This window comes from Citrus clementina, unplaced genomic scaffold (genome assembly GCF_000493195.1).
Source record: "Citrus clementina cultivar Clemenules unplaced genomic scaffold, Citrus_clementina_v1.0 scaffold_1, whole genome shotgun sequence".
NCBI classification, from domain to species: domain Eukaryota; kingdom Viridiplantae; phylum Streptophyta; class Magnoliopsida; order Sapindales; family Rutaceae; genus Citrus; species Citrus x clementina.
In genome coordinates this window covers 25,045,672-25,068,538 of record NW_006263303.1, presented here as the reverse complement: position 1 = coordinate 25,068,538, position 22,867 = coordinate 25,045,672, and the positions used below count along the sequence as shown (strand labels likewise).

At 35.0% G+C, this 22,867-nt stretch overlaps 1 protein-coding gene across 1 annotated transcript; it reads left to right on the top strand.

The window, feature by feature from the left end:
- The first annotated feature begins 3,130 nt into the window (after window positions 1-3,130).
- Window positions 3,131-22,791, top strand: LOC18055598 (brefeldin A-inhibited guanine nucleotide-exchange protein 5). The gene is made up of 35 exons (XM_024177907.1): window positions 3,131-3,373; window positions 3,477-3,620; window positions 6,692-6,764; window positions 7,192-7,429; window positions 7,618-7,739; window positions 7,823-7,881; window positions 8,453-8,510; window positions 8,589-8,673; window positions 8,792-8,989; window positions 9,182-9,240; window positions 9,361-9,430; window positions 9,514-9,582; window positions 10,172-10,294; window positions 10,381-10,434; window positions 10,531-10,613; window positions 10,794-10,890; window positions 11,002-11,100; window positions 11,226-11,426; window positions 11,565-11,675; window positions 11,745-11,976; window positions 12,309-12,416; window positions 12,537-12,738; window positions 12,979-13,396; window positions 15,270-15,509; window positions 15,675-15,798; window positions 15,897-16,045; window positions 17,020-17,376; window positions 17,881-18,047; window positions 18,123-18,373; window positions 18,746-18,918; window positions 19,947-20,063; window positions 20,403-20,539; window positions 20,660-20,987; window positions 22,049-22,144; window positions 22,320-22,791. Exons 2-35 carry the CDS (start codon window positions 3,518-3,520, stop codon window positions 22,380-22,382), a joined length of 5,064 nt encoding a protein of 1,687 aa, XP_024033675.1. The 5' UTR covers window positions 3,131-3,373; window positions 3,477-3,517; the 3' UTR covers window positions 22,383-22,791.
- Window positions 22,792-22,867: the final 76 nt, after the last annotated feature.

Sequence of the window (22,867 nt, the reverse complement as noted above, 5' to 3'; positions counted from 1 at the left end):
GTTTCCACCGGCAAAGAAAGTTGCTAGTTAAAAAGGGAAGATCATGGTAGATCATTTTGATCCTGATGTTACGAGGAGAAAAATGCCACGTGCTATTGTCATGCACGAGTACCCTTTGAGTATTGTAGAGGGGCCAAATGATGTTATGTCTTCTCTAAATTAATTATGGAAGCTAGTGTCTCAAAATACTATCAAGAATGAGATTTTAGACATGTATGAGTGTGAAAGGGCCAAATATATTAGTGTGTCACTGTGTTGGAGCAAACTTAAGGTAAAATTGCCATTACAGCTGATATATGGATTGCAAAAAATTCAAACAAATGTATATATGGCAATCATTGCACACTTTATTGATGATGCTTGGGCATTACGACACATACTTTTGAGATAAAATTGTTACTTTTATGTTTTGTTTAATTATTAATGATCAATTTCATATTTTTAATTATTAATGATCAAACTGATTTTTTTATTATTAATGATCAATCTGTTTTTTTAATTAGCAATCCACCATCAATTTATGTTTTTTTTATTAGCTTTTTGGAAGTGCATGGTTCTCACACAGGCCAAGTGCTTTGTGATAAGCTGATGGGTTCGTTATTGGAGTTCAACATTGAGCGCAAGTTACCCTCTATAATTGTTGACAATGTTGCTACTAATGATCGTATGATTGATTTTATGTTGTTGGTACAAGATAAAAATGATCTCATTTTGGGTGGACAAAAGTTTCATGTTCGTTGTTGTGCCCACATTATGAATTTTATTGTAAAGGATGGTTTAAGTGTGATTGGTGATCTGACTACAAACATTCGTGAGAGTTATTTTTTTGTTAGGATCAACTAAAAGGAAATCAACATTTGATGAGAATGCAAGTAAATTAGACATTACTTCTGGTAGAAAACTAGTGCAAGACTGTCCAACTAGGTGGAATTCTACTTATCTCATGATATGTTATGCATTACATTATAAGAATGTTTTTTGTCCATTGAAGAACATTGATGGAAAGTATAAGTGTTTGCCTAGTAAGTATGATTGGCAATTGGCTAGTGCCTTAGAAAACGATTTGAAATGTTTTAATGATTGCCAACATTATTTTCTAGTACTAGCTATCCACATATAATCTATTTCTCCATGTGCGTGATATCAGATTGCGCCTAAGTGAGTGGGTTTCGACTTCTAGATATGATGAATTTAAAATCATGGCGCAAAAAATGATTGAAAAGTTCGATAAGTATTGGCATGACATGAGTGAAATATTGTTTGTTGCATGTATCTTTGATCCTAGGTTCAAACTTAGGTTGGTTGAGTATTACTTTTCCATTATTTATGTAGATGATGCTACTTCTTGTGTCTAGATATCCAAATAGTGCATAGTAATTGTCAAAGTATAGTAAAAATAGTACAAAGCTAGATATGCATCAGCTGCTAGTTCTCTTGAGTATAGCTCTAGTTCTTTGAGTACCACTCATTCTATGTTGAGTTCGGGTTCTTATATAAGTTCAACTGAATGAATTTCAGGGGTTACTAGTTTTGTTAATATTGGTAATGGGGAAGTAATGGATGAACTGAACACTTATTTGAGTGAAAAGTGCATCAGTTGTTAGTTCCCTTGGGTATAGCTCTAGTTCTTTGAGTACCACTCATTCTATGCTGACTTCGGGTTCTTATAGAAGTTCAACTGAATGGATTTCGAGGTTTACTAGTTTTGTTAAAGTAAAAGATGAGCTGGACACTTATTTGAGTGAAAAGTTAGTGCTATTTATTGTTGATGAGTTCTTTGATATTTTAACTTGGTGGAAGGTGAATGATGGTAACTGTCCTATATTATCCCGAATTGCAAGAGATATTTTGGCTATTCCAATTACCACTATTGCTCCTGAATTTGCTTTTAGCATTGGTGGTCTATCTATAAGCGTTTATCACAATAGACTTCATCTAAGCACATTAGAGGTTTTGATGTGTAGTCAAAGTTGGATACGTGCTATTTGTGGAGGTATATGGTCAGCATTTTAATTTTCATATTATTTATTTATTTAAATTAACTAATAACTAACTTGATTTTGGTTTTCATTTGTATTTTTTTTTAATTAGCTGTGGCATTGACCTCTCCAGCATATGCCAAGATTCTTGATGAAGAGTTAGAATTAAAACTGATGTAAAGGCTGTGGAGGTATATAATTATAATTTATATTATTTTGTCAAGTATTTATTAAGTTGAATTGTTAAAACATGTTTTTATTTTATTATTATTATTATTATTATTTTAATCTTGTTATAGGTTTATGAAGAATTTTAGAATATACATCAATGGCGATGGCTACTAAAAAACTATTGCAAGTTTATATTGAAGACTTAAAATTATTTTGATTTGTCATATAAAATTTGATCATTTGTAATTATGTTGAAGGTTTAGAATTATTATATTTTTATTTATGTGGAGGATATTGAAATTTGATCATTTGTAATTTTATTTCTAAATCTGGAGGTTGTTAGAATTATTATTATTTTTTAAAATGGAGACTAGAATATTCAAAAATTATTATTTTAAGAAAAATGGGGATCGAGTCCCGTTTTAATTCCCACTCAATTCAGAGATTTTCAGGGACATACTCATCCCCAATTATAATTTTTCGGGTATAGGACGGATTTGAGAATATAGCTTCGAACTCGGGGTCAGGTTCGGGCTCGGAGATCATGATACCCACCCGAATCTGCCCCCATTGACATCACTATGACTTAATCCACTCTTTACTTATCTGAATAACCTTGATTACCAATGTAATTTTATTAGGGAGTAAAAATAGTATAATATATTATATACAGTTTCAATATGTAGATGACGTATTATAATCATTTTACTGACATTTCGTTTGTATTTTTGTCCGAAAAATGACTGCTGTTTTCTCCGTGAGTGAAATGTGTATGGTATGTCGGTCTTATTCTGTCAGATAGATGATATATCGTAAATGATAAAATTTTGGTACGACATGTCGTAATTTATTAACATTATGTACGACATGTCGTTTCGAGTTTCGTTACACAATTGCGTGCTGTATTTTTGAATGGAAAACTGTATTTTACTGTTCAATGGAAGTATGATTATCCTAGCGAAGGGGTCAAAAGCAAATTAATCACAAAAAGAGGGATTACAGATAAAATACATTGCTCTCTAACCCGACATCAATATTCATCATTTTCAAGTTTTCAATCTAAACCGGGCATCGTCCGGGCTCATCGCAAATGAACCCCCAGCAGCTCAACACAAACAAATCACAAGCAACAGAATAGATCTGTTTCCTCCTCCGTTCTAGATCTCTAACTATCTTGGCAATTTCGTTCACATTTCTCTTCTTCATCACCAATCGCAGCAAAGGTACAATTGCACTCTTTTCCTCTCACTGCTTCATTTTCACAGATCTTATGCGATCTTTCACATTGACATCGTTGTTTAATTATTAATTTGTATTGCTTTAAAGGTGTCCAACTGTTGTATTGTATTCATATTCGAAGAGAAGAAATGGCGGCTGGTGGATTCGTGAGCCGAGCGTTTGAGTCGATGCTCAAAGAGTGTTCTGGCAAGAAGTTTCCTGATCTTCAAAAAGCTATTCAAACTTATTTAGGTTACATCCTATTCTTCTTTTCTCTTTGCTTTTACTTTAATTTTTACAATTCTCTTGTCAGTTTTAATTGCGTTTAACGATAATTATCCATTGGTTGTGCTTGCTTGGCTCTCTCTTTCAAGTTGGTTGCGAATTGGGATATGTTTCTTTTCCTTTTTATTTTAAAGATGATTTTTGTGCTATAATTTTCATGATCTGAAGTGTAGGAAGCTGTATTTAAAGTCAAGGATTTGAGCCACTCTGTCAGAGTTGCATTTTTGGTTTCTTTGATGCGTATGTTGCAGTAGGTTAGTTGACTATAGGGTTATTTAGCCTCTCTCTGGCTTCATTAAGTGATACTGAAATGCTAATCAGAATTGCGAGTAGAGATATAAAGCAGGAGTATCCAGTCATTATAGAACTTATGGTCTTTAATTTCAGAGAATTTAAAAGCTAGGGATTAATGGAGAGCTTGATGAAGAGTTTGGTGTCACTTGAATAATAACTAAGTGATTGATGACTTGAATAAGTGTGGTAAAAGATTCTTTCCGGTCCTGGGTTCTACTGCTTTAGTTCTTGACTCCCAGATAACGTACTCGTTTGGTTCAGTTGTCAGAAAAAATGGTTTGGGAATTGGTATGAGGAGGTTTAATTGTTGAAGAAATTTGGAATTTGTAAAACAGAAGATGACTGTGGAATTGGGAGGTGTTTGCAAATGTGACAAAGAAAAATGAAATTCGAAGCAAAGATACCTGAACTGCGAGATTTTGAAGGATATGATCGGATGGATGATATTTTTAGAGAGAAGAGAGCAATTTTAAATCATAGATTTGAGGATATTGTGTTTGGAGAAGCAATTTGTTGGAGAGAGAGCCGAGACTTTGTGAGTTAAAGATAGAGATAGTAGTTTTTGGCTGCCATACAGAATGGAAATGTGAGAAAATGGAAACTCAATAAGAAATTTTTCATTGGACTGGATAACATTAGAGATCACAGAAACATCGGGAGGGAGATTTTGGGTAAGCTGTTAGACTGGAATCCTATGGTTGGAAAGATAATTTTTTTGAGTTCTGTGAAGTTAAATCTCAAGGACCAAACAGGGTTTCTATGGCTTTGTTTCAAGAATTTTGAATATCATTGGCATTTTTTGTGTAAAACTGTAAAAGGTAAAGCTGGAAGGGATGGTATATTCTTTTTCATGGCTTCATTTTCCTGTCTTAGCCTCTTTTCTCCAGCTAGGCTTAAATGGGTGATTCTGGCTTCTAAGTTTGTCTACTGAGAACTTGGCAATCTCGGCTGAGATAAGATAAACGTTTGTACCACTTATTTTTATTTGATGGCACTCTCTTGTTGTTTGGTTAGGAAGAAACTAGAGGATCTTTTAGGATCATTGAGTTGAGGAGGCAGGTTTATTATGGGATAAGGTTCAATTTTGAACTTTTAAAAGCCTTTAAGTGAATTTTGAAATTTTCTGTTTTTTATTTTTCCAATCGGGAAGCGGTGGCTCTATGGTTTGGTTCATGTTTCATTGATGCTCATCACCAGGTTTGGAACTCTCACTTGTGACTTTCAATATGTATTGTCAGAAGAAAGAAGAAAGAAAAGGCTGTCCGACAAACTTTATTGGTTGCAAGAATGTGCTCTCTTGACTTTCATTAATCATGTGTACGTGTGTGTTTCAAGCGTAGCATTACTGTTAATTAAATCCCTACTCTACCAATGTGAGTAGAATTCAGACCCCAAACCTCTTGTGTCAATCCAAGAGATTTTACCAACTAAACTAGCTGTCAGCCTAGCACCCACAAATATTAAAAGATGAAAGAGGCATTATTCGGCAAGTTTGTATGTGTTCAGATGCAAGCTAAAGTTGGGAAAAAAGGATGAAAATGAGTTTTCGTCGTTTGATAGAACTTTGAAATTAACTTTGTGAACAAAGTAATCAGCTATCTGGAAGAGGATCTCTTTGTTGATCATTTACTTTGTACCCAATGTTTTTGCATCGTGCATTTGACCTACAATGTTGAAGCACATGTGCATTCGTGATATACATTGTACCCAATGTATTCGGAAACTTAATATGTGAATTGTCAAAAAGTCGAAAGTCTTAAGTTGGGTATGGATTTAGCAATTAGACCTCTTCCCAGATGTTTTTGTCATGTAGAATTAGGGCCCATATTTTAGCTATTACAATTGTTTTTCTTTTCTTGTTGAGTTGTATTTGTCGACCTTCTCTCTTTGACATATATATCTGTGAAGAGAGAGCATGTTGTTTCTCTTTTTGACTGTCACTTTCTTTTTTATGGCATTCCTTAAGGACAGAAGGAATGAAAAACCATTGTATTTAAAGGGTTGCAGTATTCTAGCTTGAAAGCCTGACCTAAAGCACGGCAAAACTTAGTATTTTCAACAGTTCAGGTGGTGGAGTTAATTAAGGTCAAATGGTAGCATTGAATATTGTTAATTTAGCGACTCTAGAAATTATTGAATTTGAACAGATTGATGTTTGAGAGCTTGTATCTCATTTTAAGTCACTGAGTCATTGACTGTGGTGGAGAGCTTCTGTTACATTTTAAGATGCAAATAACTTGGTACCATTATAATTTGATTATTATCATTATATGCCTATGTCGTGTATATTCTTTTCCATTTGTAATGTTTTCGCTGGACATAATGTTTTCAATAAAATGTTTCCCTCACTTCCATGTAGGGATGGCAAAAATGCCTGAGCCCTATCCGGCCCTGCCCAATTGGGCTTTGGCATGAGTTTTAGGCCGGGCCAGGCTAGGGCTTAAGGTGTTTGACTTCTAGTTGTTGGGATTTTTTTAAGGCTTTTGTTTGATTTGACTTGCTATGCTATGATGGCTGGTTGCCATATCTGCAAGTATTTCTGGAAATAAAGGAGACTTGCTTTATGTTATACGTAGGATGGGGAAATAAAGATGGGAACATGGATTTTGATACATATATATATATTTTTAATCGTTCCCTTTCATTTCATGTTGCGTGGTTCGCATCTTATTTTTTGTTATTTTCTTTTCCAAAGATATTCACTCATCACACTCACTTCTTAATTTATTTTTATGTTTATTCAGATAATGCAAAAGAGGTGAAGCCGCCTGCATCCAGTGAAACAAGTGAAGCAACAGCTTCGGCAGGAGATGGGAGGTCTTTATCTGCTGGTCTATTTCATAATTCAATTTCATATTATGCTACTATGTGTTAGAGTTGTTTCCTTGATATTGTTTAAATGTGCATATATAAAAAAAGTTAGATTGCTATTCTTGTTGTGAAATTAATAAACTATGTCTCCGAGCTGTCAGGTCTTTTCAAGCAGCTAAGTGATTGTGTGAAATTACGAGAGATCACACAGTGATTGTATCAAACTGCAGCATGCCGGTTATGCTTATTATCAAATTCAACAAACCCAATTTGCATATGCTATCTTAGAAATGCTACTGAGTCTTCTATCTAAAATCTACTTAACTTTTTTCTCAAAAAATGCTACTGAATCACTTATTGATGACTTGATCCTGGCTTGATGTTTTAAAAGCCTAAATAATCTCTCTCTCTTTCATTCATTTTTTCCTTGTAGTTCAATTGAAACTGAAGCTGGAGCTGCCGAAAAAGGAACAGAAGCAGTTCAGTTACCTGCTGAGCAGACAGAACATATTGGTAAGACGGTGGGTGTAAGTGGGAGTGTTGCTACTGCCTTAGCAAATGCTGGTCACACCTTGGAAGCAGCTGATGCTGAGCTTGTCCTGAATCCTCTTCGACTTGCAATTGAGACTAAGAACTTGAAATTGTTGGAATCTGCTTTGGATTGTCTTCATGTATGTTCTGTCTGTTTTATTGTTTGATTATTAGCACCTATTCTTATCAGAGAGTGGCCTTTTGTGAGGTCATGCATAGGTCCACAAACGCCGAAGTTCAAGCCTTTCTCAGATCCTGTAATTTGTGAACTATGCATTATCTGCGTGGTAATTACTAAGATTTTTTTTTTTGACTTCCATTGGCACAGAAACTTATTGCATACAATCATTTAGAAGGAGATCCTGGTCTAAATGGCGGTAAAAATGGCCCACTCTTTACAGACATTCTGAACATGGTTTGTGGTTGTGTTGATAATTCATCATCTGATAGGTATGTGTCCTATATTGTCTGACATCTGTTTTGTTGTATATGTTGCTTGGTTTTTCTATTTGATTTTGATCTATAATGTACAGTACCATACTGCAAGTGTTGAAGGTACTCCTTACTGCTGTGGCATCCGCGAAGTTCAGAGGTATGTTTTCCAGGGATAGAAATGTTTGTCTTTCATATTTTACTTCTGGTTGTGAACTGAGTGTTCTAGTGTTTTCTCTGTTCATGTATGTATGTAGCTATAAGCTCTAAAATTAGTGAAGTGGACTTATTGGTCCGGTGGAGCATAGTGCATTTTAAGATGTGGGATGCTGGTATAAGAAACAAAAGTGCTCTAGCGTTACACTTGGTCCATCGTATGTAACACTCATGTCATGATGGAATGTTCTATATGTTTTCTGAGGTCACTTAATTCTTTGATTGCTGATTAGTTGTAACTGCAATCAGGTGACTCTACTGTGCTGGAAAGTTTGTAATGTATGTGGGTGTCATTGTGATATGGGTTAAGAGTGCCGGTTGTCAGGGCCTTGGATTAGTCAAGTGAGTTGTATGTTGGGGTGATATCTGCTTAGGACATCATTTGGCACAAAGTCTGATGCATGCAGAGAAACATACATAGTGTCTCATATTCATATGTCAATTATTTATTCATTTTCCTTCAAGTGCTTTCAATTTATCAAAGTTATTCTCTATATGATTCTTATTCCTTGCAGTTCATGGGGAGCCTTTGCTTGGAGTTATTAGAGTATGCTATAATATTGCTCTTAACAGGTAATCTTTTGAACTTGTTAAGGGTAAGAAATATATATCTAATAGAAAGTACTCACAATTTGAAGTTTGGATGTGTAGCAAGAGCCCTATAAACCAAGCAACATCAAAGGCAATGTTGACACAGATGGTCAGCATTGTAGTCAGAAGAATGGAGAACGATCAGGTTTGAATTTGAAGTTCTTATCTTGAAATGTTTCTGAATGTTGTCTCTATTATGAAGGGGGAGAACAATTAGCTTGATTTCTTGAGAAAGTCGGTAACATTTGAGAAACAATATTCAGGTCTCTACTTTACCTACATCTTCTGGGCATACAGAGACTTCTTCAGCAGATGATGCAAGCCGCATGCCCGAAGAAACAACCTTGGGTGACAAAAATAAGGATGGGATGACTTTAGGAGATGCACTGACCCAGGCCAAAGACACACCTATTGCCTCTGTTGAAGAACTTCATAATCTTGCAGGTGGTGCTGACATCAAGGTGTGTCTATTTACTGATTCCATCCATTTTGTGCAGTAGCAAGACTAATCCATTTTTTCTTCCCATGGGGATGTATATTTCCAAGGATTCATGCATGGCTTATGCTGTCTATGAAGGTTTTCTTTCTTTCTTCTTTTGTTCCTTTTTGGGTGTCTATTTGGTCATGAGTCAGCACTTTTATATGTTGAACAGGGTTTAGAGGCTGTTCTGGACAAAGCAGTACATCTTGAAGATGGAAAAAAGATCACAAGGTATGGACGTAATGCAATACCTTAGATTCTGTATTTAAGAATTTCATGGTCAGATTAAAATTTTTTTTTTTGGGGGTATTTTCTTGAATGCTTGGTGCTTTATCTTTTGAAATCTTTTAGAGGGATTGACCTTGAGAGCATGAGTATAGGACAACAGGATGCTTTACTGGTATTCCGCACCCTCTGCAAGGTTGGTTTTCTTAGTATTTTGTATATTATTGTTAGGATTACTGTTCCTCCCTTATGATTTCCTTAACATGCTGTTGTATGTAGATGGGGATGAAGGAAGATAGCGATGAAGTCACAACCAAAACACGTATTTTGTCTCTTGAGCTTCTGCAGGTTAGTATGATTTATTGGTGCTTTGAATTTGCATACTTCAGTTGGTAGACTCTTTGCATAATGCAATTACTGCTGTCCAAACTACTTGTCTTCAGCTTGGACAAGTTTTTTATTTACTTTTTTTTTACTAGAAAGCTATGACAGTGGTATTAAATAAGGTTTGAGATAATAGATGCCAAGAAACTGTGTAAGAACTTACTTTTACAAAAAAAAGGTCATATCATAATATCCGATTAAAAATGGATATCGTTATTGAAAACAGATCTTCTCATAGTGTTGTATGGTGTATGAATTTATTTGCTTTTTTAAGAAAACGAGATTTTTTTTGCGTTTTAATAAATGATTTCCATACTGATATGCTTGATTTTGCAATCAATTCCTGGAAAATTTTATGATACTAAGTTAAAAATGTAGCCAATACTGTAAAAAATCTCATTTATTTGAAGACTTTGGTGTGAGGAGAGAGAGGAAAGAGGGGGGGCTGTGGGGAACTAGCTGAAATCTTCCCACTTAAATTCCTTAGGGACCGTTTTAATGATGATGTGCTTGAGCATTTATGCAGATAGTGATTTTTGATATGGTGAAACAGGGACTGCTGGAAGGAGTTAGCCATTCATTTACAAAAAACTTTCATTTCATTGACTCAATAAAAGCATATCTTTCTTATGCTTTGCTGAGGGCTTCAGTTTCACAATCCTCTGTCATATTTCAGGTTTAGCATCATCATTTAATATTTTTCTTTTGTTCACACTGTTTGATAACACTCTGATTTATAAGTGCTTTTTCTTTGGCTGGCAGTATGCAACTGGAATTTTCTCTGTGCTTTTATTGCGATTCAGGGAAAGTCTTAAGGTATGATATTTGACTGTTCATTGGAGCAAACGTTTTCTTTAGGGCACTGTTAATTTGATGCAAATTTTTGTTGTTTATGCTTATATTTTTACATAGGGTGAGATTGGCGTTTTCTTTCCCTTGATAGTTCTACGATCATTAGATGGCTCTGACAACAACCAAAAAACAAGTGTTCTTCGGTATGACATTTTTTCTTGTCTATTGCATGTTGAATAAATATGCATATTTGAGTGGTCTTTTTTTTTTTTTTATTACTTTGTATGGTTATGTGTGTCTCTGAGAAAATATGTTTTAACATATTGCCATATAGTGGTTCATATAGTTTCCTTTTTCTCTCCTGATCAAGTGGTGTTTGGCAGGATGATTGATAAAGTTTGTAAAGATCCTCAAATGCTTGTTGATGTATATGTGAACTATGATTGTGATCTTGAGGCTCCAAACTTGTTTGAGCGTATGGTAATTCTCTTGTGTTATTCAACTATAATGTTCAATTATACATTTTCTTGTATTTAAAACTATATTTCATACATATAATGTAGCTACATTGGCTATATTCTTCTTATGTAGGTTACCACGTTATCAAAAATAGCCCAAGGGACACAAAATACAGATCCAAACTCTGTTATGGTATCCCAGACCACTACTATTAAAGGTTCATCACTACAGGTAGGTTTTGTGTTGCCTACCTCCTGGAAATCAGATAATATATAATTATGTTGCCGTGTGTGTGCATACATGTCAATAGAAAGTGCTGAATGATCTCTTCTTCCTTGATCTCTTTACCTTTCTAGTGCCTAGTGAACGTACTTAAATCTCTGGTTGAGTGGGAGAGGTCGCGCAGAGAAACCAAAAAGAAGAATGAAAACAGTCTGTCTCTTGCAGAAGAGGTTAATGCTAAAGAATCTGTAGAGATAAAAAGCCGGGATGATGTGCCCGATAACTTTGAAAAGGCAAAAGCTCATAAATCTACCATGGAAGCTGCCATCTCTGAGGTAATTGATTGGGACTTTTGTCGCTGCTTAAAATGTCTGGCTATAATGCTTGTACTGGACTGTTGACTTCACATTACTTTTGATCTTGTTAAGGGCCCAAGATGTAATCAGGTACTTACAGTTTCAATTGCATTGCAGTTTAACAGGAAACCTGTAAAAGGCGTGGAGTATCTGATATCCAATAAGTTGGTGGATAATGACCCTACTTCAGTTGCCCAATTTCTTAGAAATGCTGCCAATTTGGACAAGGTAGAATATCTACTCTAACCTTAATTTCATTGTTGTTATGGAATTGTGTAACCCTTTCTGTTTTTTCAGGCTATGATTGGTGATTACTTGGGCCAGCACGAGGAGTTTCCTGTTGCTGTCATGCATGCTTATGTTGATTCAATGAAGTTCTCTGGCATGAAGTTTGACACTGCAATTCGTGAACTCCTTAAAGGATTCCGACTTCCAGGAGAAGCCCAAAAGATAGATCGCATAATGGAAAAGTTTGCAGAAAGGTATGAGGGTTCAGGGCATGTGTGTCTTTTTGATGTTGAATACAGATGTTTTATTCCTTTTTTTTTGGGGGTTGGGGGGGGGGGGGGTTAGGAAACTGAATACAGGTGAAAATTTTTGAATTATGAACATAGTATGATTATGATAAGGTATTGTGCTGTCTTGCTCATCATATAGACTTCCTTAGCTCTTCAGATCAATTTTTTGTTTTTAATTTTTCATTATTGAGTGGTTACAATGTACAGATATATAACAGTCTGGGGTTTCTTGGGACTTTGGATACATACATTTATAGTACAACCCAGAAATCTGCCCAGACTAGCGCAGAAATCTACTCCCACTAACAATATTGGGGAGAATGCGCCTATTCTGCACTTTTAGTGGAAAAGGGTAAGAGCATGAGGGGTCAAACTGGTACCTCAATGATGTTGAGCGCACCAGCCCAAATGGCAGCTCTTCAGATGTACTTGGTCTTTGCAATTGTTGAATGTCTGATTTGTGACATTAATTTAGCTGTATTGTTTGTTACTCATTATATTTAGACTTCATCCAGTCTACAGCCTGAACCTTTTAGCGTATGTATTGAGATTTTCTCTGAAACTTGATTTACTTCAAATCGGATTGAACTCGTAAGACCAATGGTTGAGGCTGTAGGATGGCCATTGTTGGCCGCTTTCTCTGTTACGATGGAGGAAGGTGAGAATAAACCAAGGGTTGCTCTTTGTATGGAAGGATTTAAAGCTGGGATACACATAACACAGGTTCTTGGAATGGATACCATGCGTTACGCTTTTCTAACGTCTCTTGTCAGGTAGAGTAGCATTGTTTTCTTACATGTGCGCCCCCGCGCGCACACACATAAAGTCTCTGTTTTCATTTTACTTATATTATCAATTTATCATAATTCTAAAATTTTTAATTTTTGTTTTGACAATTTGCTAAGCGGCATTATTACTTTTTGTTCATTGAAACGTTGTATGATGTGCTTTTTGATCATGAGGCACAAACTCTTATGCATGATAATAATGTTTTTTCAAACTCTTCGTTTCAGATTTACTTTCTTGCATGCTCCCAAGGAAATGCGTAGTAAAAATGTGGAAGCATTGCGAACTCTGCTTGCACTATGTGACACAGAGCCCGACTCACTTCAAGACACATGGAACGCAGTTTTGGAATGTGTTTCTCGGCTGGAATTCATCACGTCAACTCCTGCTATTTCTGCAACTGTTATGCTTGGATCAAACCAGATCTCTAAGGATGCTGTTGTTCAATCTCTAAAAGAGTTGGCCGGGAAGCCTGCCGAACAAGTTTTTGTGAATAGTGTTAAATTGCCTAGTGATTCGATTGTGGAGTTCTTTAATGCTCTATGTGGTGTATCAGCTGAAGAATTAAGGCAAACACCAGCTCGTGTTTTCAGCTTGCAAAAACTTGTTGAGATCAGCTATTACAATATGGCTCGTATACGGATGGTATTTCCTTCTTTTACTGAAACTGCTGCCTTCTTCTTAGGAGAGTTATATCAATAAATTCTTAGCTGAGGTATTAAGGGGGATCACAGTAATAGTCTTTCTAACAGAAATTGGAAGGCTGACTTTTGTTATCTGACCTAACCACAAAACGATAAAGTTAGGAAGATGTAAGATAGTTGCTTTTTGCCATGCTTAGGCTAGAGCTTTCCTTAATTTAAGATGCTTTCTGACTTGTTTAAAATTGAACTTGAGGGGAATTACATACAGAAAAGGGAAAAAAGATGAAAAAGATAGAATCAATGGCTTCCTTTCAGGAAGTTCTATCAATGGTTTGTATTCACTGGGTTATCCCTCTGCTTTGTTTTTATTTGACACAGTTGACTATATTGCGTGTTCTTTTAGAGAAATTTCAGACTTTACTTTTAAATTTGCTGTAGTGTTTAGTTCTGTATTTAAATCTAAGTGAGAATGTAGGATATGTACATCTTGATATTTCACCTTAAAATTCTACATTGTCATCTACATAGAAGTGAACAAGAATTTCGTGAAAAGAGAACCCTAGGAAGTCATAAAATGATATATACAATTGTATACAGAGCACCTGTGCAAAATAAAGCAAATGATCTACAGGACTGTATAAGCTTAGTAATAGAGGAATATCGAAATTCTTTAGTAATAAAGGCCCAAAGTGAGAGTAGTAAGATCATCCTATCCCACAAAAAGTTGATGTTTACCTTGTATCTTCAACTAACAAGAATTTTGAGCTTACCTTGTATTTGTCTTGGGGAAAAAAATTATTCAATGAAATAGACAAGAAATATTTTATCCCTTTGATTGCCTGCTTGAACATTAGATTTACAGGGTGAATTTACGTTTATCAGTTTATGTAAAAGAGATAATGATCTTTATGTGGACACTTTTGCTGTGATTTTTCATTTTCTCTCTTATATTTTTGTTTTTGTTGTTCTTTTTGACCATTTTGCTTTTATCTTTTTAAAATGTTTTTCTGACAAATGTAATTTTAATTAAAGTTTATTTTTATTTTTTTCAGAGCATGCTATTCTTTAGAATTTTTTTTGGCCCCATAATTTTTATTGAGATTGTCTATGGTCAGAAAGATATTTTCATGTTTCCTTAAAAGTGGTTTGATTACTTATGACTCTTTTTTACCTTAAATATGTGATATACCTATTCTTCCATTAGAAGGTTTTGTTATCCTGTTATGTTGATCTTGCAAGCTGTTGTACAATGTGTTAAATAATTCTTACATGGAGTTAAAATTCATGGAAATTATTCTGTTGAAACTTTTGGCTGAAGAGAATCATTTTTGGCTTCTTGCTGCTGCACAGTCACATTTTAATTTGAGACACTGCATGCTAGTTGGTAACAAAGATATTGTCTGACTGTATCTCTCTTGGTTTAAACTGCTATTGCAAACTTTAAAATAATATTTGTCCCTTTTGATTGATTCTTTTTTCCATGCTTTCCTTTGATTCAGACGCTAATGTTTAGCTGCTTTACGTAGTTTCCGGTTGTTGTGAACTAGGATATGCCTAAATGTGTTAGTGGGCCCTTTTGCTGGTTGACTGCCCAGTAGCTACATCATGTGTATATGCTTAATTCAAACTTTTATGGGAAAGTAAATCATGAGCATTGCTAGATGCAGAGGCATGGCTTAATATTATATATCAGTGTGCATAGACATTTGTACCCTGGGACATTGAAATTTTGGAATGATTAGATAGACTTTGTATGTGCTATCCTAACAAAATGGTGAACTTCTCTAATTGTGTTCCCTAATGTGATGCTTGCTTTCTGCCAATTTTATTTTAGTTGTGTGCAATTAACGTTGGGACTGATGTTTCTGCTATAGGTATGGGCAAGAATATGGTCTGTCCTGGCAAACCATTTTATTTCTGCTGGAAGTCATCATGATGAGAAAATTGCTATGTATGCCATTGATTCTCTGAGGCAGCTTAGTATGAAGTATTTGGAGCGGGCTGAACTCACCAATTTCACTTTCCAAAATGACATTCTTAAACCATTTGTTGTTCTTATACGGAACAGTCGCAGTGAAACCATAAGGAGCTTGATTGTTGACTGCATTGTTCAAGTATGTTTACTTCATTAGCTTTTCTTGGATGCTATAATTTTTTACCTTTTCCTTTTTTCTTTCTCCGGATAACAATCTTTTATATCAAAATGTGTGAGCTGCTGATGTCCTCTGGGGAGTTGTCCAGTGTTTGACACTGCTGATTGATTCTGGTATGAACTGCAGATGATAAAATCTAAAGTTGGAAGCATCAAGTCTGGATGGCGTAGTGTTTTTATGATCTTCACAGCTGCTGCAGATGATGAAGTGGAATCAATTGTTGAAAGCGCCTTTGAAAATGTTGAGCAAGGTTAGAACTTACCTTGTTCTTTCCATTACCAGACCCAATTTATTGATGCTTAATTTTATTCCAAATCCAAGTTAATCTGACATCGAATACATTTGCAGTTATACTCGAACACTTTGATCAGGTTGTTGGAGATTGTTTTATGGACTGCGTCAACTGTCTTATCAGGTTTGCCAATAATAAAACTTCTCACCGCATAAGTCTGAAGGCAATTGCACTTCTCCGTATTTGTGAAGATCGTTTGGCAGAGGTTTGTTTTTATTATCAGCTTCATTTATCAATCGAGTCTTTTTTGTTATTCATTGTGCAAGAAATTTTTGTCGTTTGGATTATATTTTTCATCTCCTTCTGTTGTATGCCCTTTCTTCTACATCTTTTTTTAATTTTTTTTCCCCTTTCCTGAATTTGGAAATGAAAAATAGTCGAATGTACCTGTATCACCCTTCAATTTTAGCAACTATTCAAGTGCTTACATTCTGTTCCTTATTTAAAGATGCTTGTTTTAAGCATTCTCTCTCTCTCTCTCTCTCTATATATGTATGTATGTATGTATGTATGTATGTATGTATGTATGTTACACACACACACACACACACAGGGCACTACTGTAGAGAACATGGACTCTATATCGTGGATTATAAATAAGCAGTCAAACTGATTTTTAAGAGTTTCAAGTGTCTGATTTGAAAATTGGGTTGTAACCTTTTAGTTATTTGTGTTTGACTATTGTCTTACCCTAGACCACATGTCAACAAAATTACATGGTAAAGGGCAGATGTTGGATTGTATCCATGCTATTGTTTACGATTAAAAACCCTTATTATTATTATTTTGGCATATATTACTTGTGGAATTAAATTTGTTATAACCAATGTATATTGAGATAATAGATGTCATATGTAATATCACCCATTCTAAGAGGAAAAAATTGTATCAATAGCTTTTAAAAAGAAAGGCCCTTTTAAAAAGAAAGGCCACTTGCTGAACAATGTCAACAATTACTGAACACGTGGCACTGAATGATTGGTGCCACATAGTTGTATCCTAACTTAGTAAGCCTAGTATTACAGATATATTTATCTGCTACTTTAGTTTTTGCCTTTGAAATTATCTTGTTACAAGATTATCTTGTTACAAGGACATATTTTATATATATATTTCTCTGCATTGATTGCTTTTCTCAAGTACAGTACCTGGCATAGTTAAAATGCTTGTGGATTTTAGGGGCTCATACCTGGAGGAGATTTGAAGCCCATTGATGTTGAAACTGATGCAACTTTTGATGTGACTGAGCATTTTTGGTTCCCAATGTTAGCTGGTTTATCTGATCTAACATCAGATCCAAGACCGGAGGTTAGAAGTTGTGCACTTGAAGTTCTGTTTGATTTGCTGAATGAGAGAGGTAGCAAGTTCTCAACATCTTTCTGGGAGAGCATTTTTCATCGCGTCTTGTTTCCAATTTTTGATCATGTGAGGCATGCTGGAAAGGAAAGCTTAATCTCTTCCGAGGATGAGTGGTTTCGTGAAACCAGTATTCATTCGCTTCAGTTGCTTTGCAACCTTTTCAACACTTTTTACAAGGTATTCATGAGCTGAGTATTGTCCTTTTTGAACCCCCTTCCTGCAACATCCCCCCCCCCCCCCCTTCCCACCCAAACAAATTGGAAAGGAGGGTCCTGAATTGCGGCAGTGTTAGATTTATCTCTGTCTATTTAATGAGGCTACTTGCACATGAATTGTTTTTTTATTCTGTTTAGTTGGCCTATACTTTTATAATTCAAGTGTAGATCATTTTTGTGATCTTTTAGGGATTTTTGTTTTGACTTGATGTTAACTTCTTTGCATCTTCATTGCATTTAATAAATGTTTCTTTGTTTCCTTAAAAAAAGAAAAAATGCAAGTAATATGTTAGTAATGTTATTGTTGGAAAAAGTGTTAATAACGATCATTAGTGCATAGCAGGATAGCATAGAACTTGTTAGTTTTTTCAACTTGACTTATGTGTTTTATTAATCAATATGGGAATTATTTTTGTAATTAAATTTGCAGTAGTTATTGGTGACGTGAAACTTCTTATTCATGCAGGAGGTATGCTTTATGCTGCCACCACTACTGAGTTTATTGTTGGATTGTGCGAAAAAACCAGATCAATCAGTGGTTTCAATTTCTCTGGGTGCATTGGTGCATCTCATAGAGGTTGGAGGACACCAATTCAGTGAGAGTGACTGGGATACATTGTTGAAAAGCATAAGGTGCTTATCTGTTATTATTGAGGGATTTTACTATTCTATTTATTCTATCTTATTATATTTTGTCTTGTTTATCAGAGATGCATCTTACACTACACAACCACTTGAGCTGCTCAACGAAAACCTGAAAAACGTAACAGTGGTAATTAGAGATTCAGAGGTCGGAGCTGGTGAAGCAGATAACAATCAGTTTGGTGTCAGTGATAACGGCAAGGTATCTACGCTTTCATCCCCTACTATTGGAGCTGATGGCACTCCAAGGAATCTAAACACACCATTTTCACTGGATCACAATCAAGAAGCGGGGCTACATTTGGATGGATCAGAAGGTTAGCTGTTTGAATTTGTTTCTAGAAATATTTGTTCATAAGATGCCAATGACTTAACTCTATATCCAAAATGCTGCATTTCTGCTAGTTTTTTTCCTTGGGAAACGGATCACAGAAAACTGATTAACGGTTCACAAATATTTAAATTGCTCATTCGGTCTGCAGAATCAACTTCTCCCCTTGCTACTGATTAAAGGAATTAACTTTTTTTTCCCCAAAGATTTATTAATTAAACACACATGCATACTACATGAGACTTGAACCCAAGATCTAGGTCTTGATAAGGCTGCCTACTAACTAGTGTCGCTAGGCCTTGATCTCAACTAATGAGTTCAGTATAAACCTTAAGCATGAAAATGTTTGTTCTTGTAGGTGTTCCATCACCATCAGGAAGAGCTCAGAAAACTACTGAGGCCTTCCAGCGGAATCAGAGCATTGGTCAAAAAATCATGGGAAATATGATGGACAACCGTTTTCTTAGAAGTTTTACCTCTAAATCAAAGAGTCAAGTACCAGATGCTTCAATACCATCATCTTCACCTAAGGTAATATTCTAAAGGATATTCTCATAAGCTATGTAACATGCATTTTGATGTTGTTCATGGATGTAGCATTGACTGTTACACACATTTTTTCCACTTTTGTACCTGATGCATAAATATATTGTTGACTTGCATATTTAATTTGTGTCATTATGCTATTTTATTTGGCTAATAAAATAAAAGTTAGAATCAATAATATTAATGTAATATGATTGAACTTAGAAAATATTTAATTGATCTAATCATTTAGTAATATGAATGCGTAACCCATAATATGAAGTTTATATTTATTAATCCACCATTATAAATAAAATATTTTTATACATTTAAAAATTAAATTAAATTTAATATCCAAACTAATTCAGTTAGTCTAGCCCTATTCTATCTTATCCAATCCAATGATATTTGATCCAGTCCAAGTTGGCTACCAAATGTGCCCTAATTGTACACTTATTGCTGGCACTGGCAGCTAGTTTCTTGTGTTGGTTGTTAGGTGGCCTTGCCTTGATGGGGAATCCTTGTGTCAGATTAGCCATGGTAGGACTTCGAGAGATATGTTAGATTGGAGACTGTATAAGTCTTACAAGTTTGAAGTTAAATTTTCTTGTAATGTTGTGAAGGATTCTGGGTGTGGGGTTTTGATGTTAATATTTACTTCCCAAAAAGCAGCTTGTCATCTGAATTGTAGTGTTCCAGAGGTTCTAATAGCTGATGGTACAATCTTTCTTTGGATTAGTACTATTAGTTTTTATACAAAAGAGACGCAACTTATTTTGGTAGTTTCCCTTTCTGGTCAAAAGAAAAATATATTGCATTTAGGATTTTATATTTACTCATTCTATTAGCTGCAGCATTTTTTTTGGCCCTCGCATTTATGTAACTATCAATTCAAGATACCTTTTGTCTCTCCAGTTTTACATATCTATTTAGTGGGATATTAAATAATACTTTAATATTGATGCACCTTTTATATGCTTGCTATTAAAGTAAAATACTTTTATTTCCTTTTTCCTGAACTGATGTGACTACAGCTTCCTGATGCTGTGGAGCCTGATGCCAAAGATGAGGAAGAAAGTCCCATTTGGGCAACTATCAGGGGCAAGTGTATCACTCAACTATTGCTTCTTAGTGCCATTGACAGCATTCAGGTTTGGTTGGATTCTTTTATATATTCAAAGTGCTACCTTATACTTGCCGCAAAATCTTTTGATGCCTTTTTGTTTGAACATTTCTGATCATTTGGTAATTGAACTTGATAGATTTTATAGTATATTGATGTCTGTATGTTTATTTGTGTGTTATTAATATTATATCAATTATTAGGATAGATTTGCTTCCATCGAATTCTTCCATTTTATTTTTTTTCCTCTGCTGTTATTCCTCACTTATTAGGTTATGAAAATCTGATAGTAGAGATAGAATACACCTTTTTTCCTGCTTGCCTTTTTTTTTTTTTTTTTTGACTAAAATATCTTCAAAACTTACAGAGAAAGTACTGGGGCAAGTTGAAAGCGCCACAAAAGATTGCGATAATGGACATTTTATTATCCTTGCTAGAGTTTTCTGCTTCATATAATTCATATTCCAACCTCAGAATGCGGATGCACCATATTCCTGCTGAAAGGTAGGCAGCATGTCTCACTGAAATGTATTTTCTTCTGCAGGTTCCCCCTCAACCCCCTCCTTTCCTCTTTTCCCCTCAACCTAGGAGTAAATCTAACCTTAACAATTTATCTTTGAACAGGCCTCCATTGAATCTTCTTCGCCAGGAATTAGCAGGAACCAGCATATATCTTGATATTTTACAGAAAACAACTTCAAGATTCAATGGAAATGGGGAGGAAATCCCCAAATCTAATGGTTCTCAGGGTGTTGATACTACTTTAGATGATAATACATCAAGCTGCATCACACACTTTGATGAGAAACTAGTAGGTATAGCAGAGGAGAAGCTGGTGTCTTTCTGTGAACAGGTGCTTAGGGAGGCATCTGATCTCCAGTCCAGTGTAGGGGAAACTACAAACATGCATATTCATCGGGTTTTGGAGTTACGGTCCCCAATCATTGTTAAGGTATGCTATATGTCATATAGGTTATTTTTTATTATTTTGTATTTTTTTATTTAGTTATACTTTGCCCCAGTTGATTTATGAAACTTCTCTGTCAATCATTTACCTTGTCTAAAAGCTACATACCCTCTTTACTGAGCTCATAACACCTTTATGTGGAACTTGTACCTAATTTCATTATAATAAAAAACTTTCATGTATTGATTTTATGTTGCATGTCCAGACTTAGCAGGAAGAACTCAGTTTCTTTGTTTGCTTATGTTATCCCCCTGCCTTTTTGCTTCCTTGAAAGGTTGATTTCTTTATTTTTCTTCTGCTTAGTTTCTGCCTATGCAGTTCTGCTTTTGCCTATAGAAAGTAATCATAATAGTAATTCAGCACTGCTATTTCTCCTCATTTTATTATTTAAGCAGCGGGATTGAAGCCCTAATGAAATACCATTCCTTTTTGTTTTGAACAGCTACCAACTTAGCATGATCTTTATTCATTTTCTAGATCTTTATTTCTTATGATTATGATAGCTTTAGTGCTTTGTTGGATTCACCTGAGTGACGTCAAAGTAACTTCCAGCTTCCTTTTGTTGATTGCGCATTATATGCTAAACATCTTAATAGCCATAGTTCCACATGGTTATGCCTTCATACACATGCCGTGTCTTGAAAGATGTGACATTTTACTTGATTCGTCTTCCCATTTACTTATTATTAGTTAGAGCATCACTAAAAAACTCTTCAAATGAGATAATGCTTCTCTCTCTTCAATATTGAATAGATTTGAAGAATCTTATTCAGAGAGTTTTTTAGAGCCGTTAATTTAGTATTTATATTATTTTTATCTCATAATTCATGAAGAGAGAAAAATATTATAATTGCTATTGTAGAGAAAAAAGTTTTATTACAATAATATATACTTATTTTTATTTGAATAGTCTTTTGGGAGATGACTTCTTTTTTCATTCTTCTATTTACCACATAGGTAAGCAAATAAGTATTTGAAGAGTTAAATTAGAAGAGATGACGCTCTTACAGTGTTTCACAAAGTTCATGTACTATTTGTTCTTTCAGGTGCTTAAAGGCATGTGCCTTATGAACAATCAGATCTTCAGAAGACACCTACGGGATTTTTATCCTTTGCTTGTAAGGCTTATTTGCTGTGACCAGGTAAAGCCCTACTTCCAGAATATTATTTAGATTTTTCCGTTCTTGCCTTAAATAGGAAATATCATTAATAAAATCTAATTTGCCCACTAAAGAAAAACCATTTTTTGTTCATTGGTCTATATAAACTGTTGAAAGCTATAATTGTTGGAAAACTGATATTTTCTTCATATTTCAGATGGATATTCGTGGGGCTGTTGGTGATCTTTTCAGGATGCAGTTAAAAGCTCTCTTACCTTAGTTTTCTTGATTTGCCACTTATTCAAATTTCTCGGAAGGAATGATTTTCAGCTTTGCTGCGCATTCCATGGCTGTTGGTCTCATTTTTTTTGCGAATTTGTTAGCACACATCTGTGCCCTACTTTTGCCAGAAAGTGCAGCTTTGTAATTGTTTTTGTAGTATATTTGCCCTCCAGAAAAGACAATATATATATTATAGTGATGATCGTCCTTTAGGAGGGAAAGAGAAACCTGTAGGAGGGGAAGAGGAACCTAAATATTCAGAATCCACCTTGTCTTTTTGTGATCTCTACATATCGGCTGGTTAGTTATAAAGGAAGCTCTTTGAGAAAATGCTCTAAATCTGAATTCCGCGGTTGCATGTATATTGCCCATGTGAATAGTGAATCAATCTTATGTAAACTCTGTAATTTTAAAGCGTAAGATGCTGGTTAGATATTTTGCTTGCTTAATGTGTAGAAGGTAAAAGTTCCAAAAGCTTGGATG

Bases quoted from the DNA above. Each gene is read 5' to 3' on its own strand.
- LOC18055598 (XM_024177907.1), top strand. From the start codon at position 3,518: ATGGCGGCTGGTGGATTCGTGAGCCGAGCGTTTGAGTCGATGCTCAAA. The intron at 10,435-10,530 runs GTATGATATTTG...ATTTTTACATAG, and splicing joins GATTCAGGGAAAGTCTTAAG to GGTGAGATTGGCGTTTTCTT. The intron at 12,739-12,978 runs GTAGAGTAGCAT...TCTTCGTTTCAG, and splicing joins TTTCTAACGTCTCTTGTCAG to ATTTACTTTCTTGCATGCTC.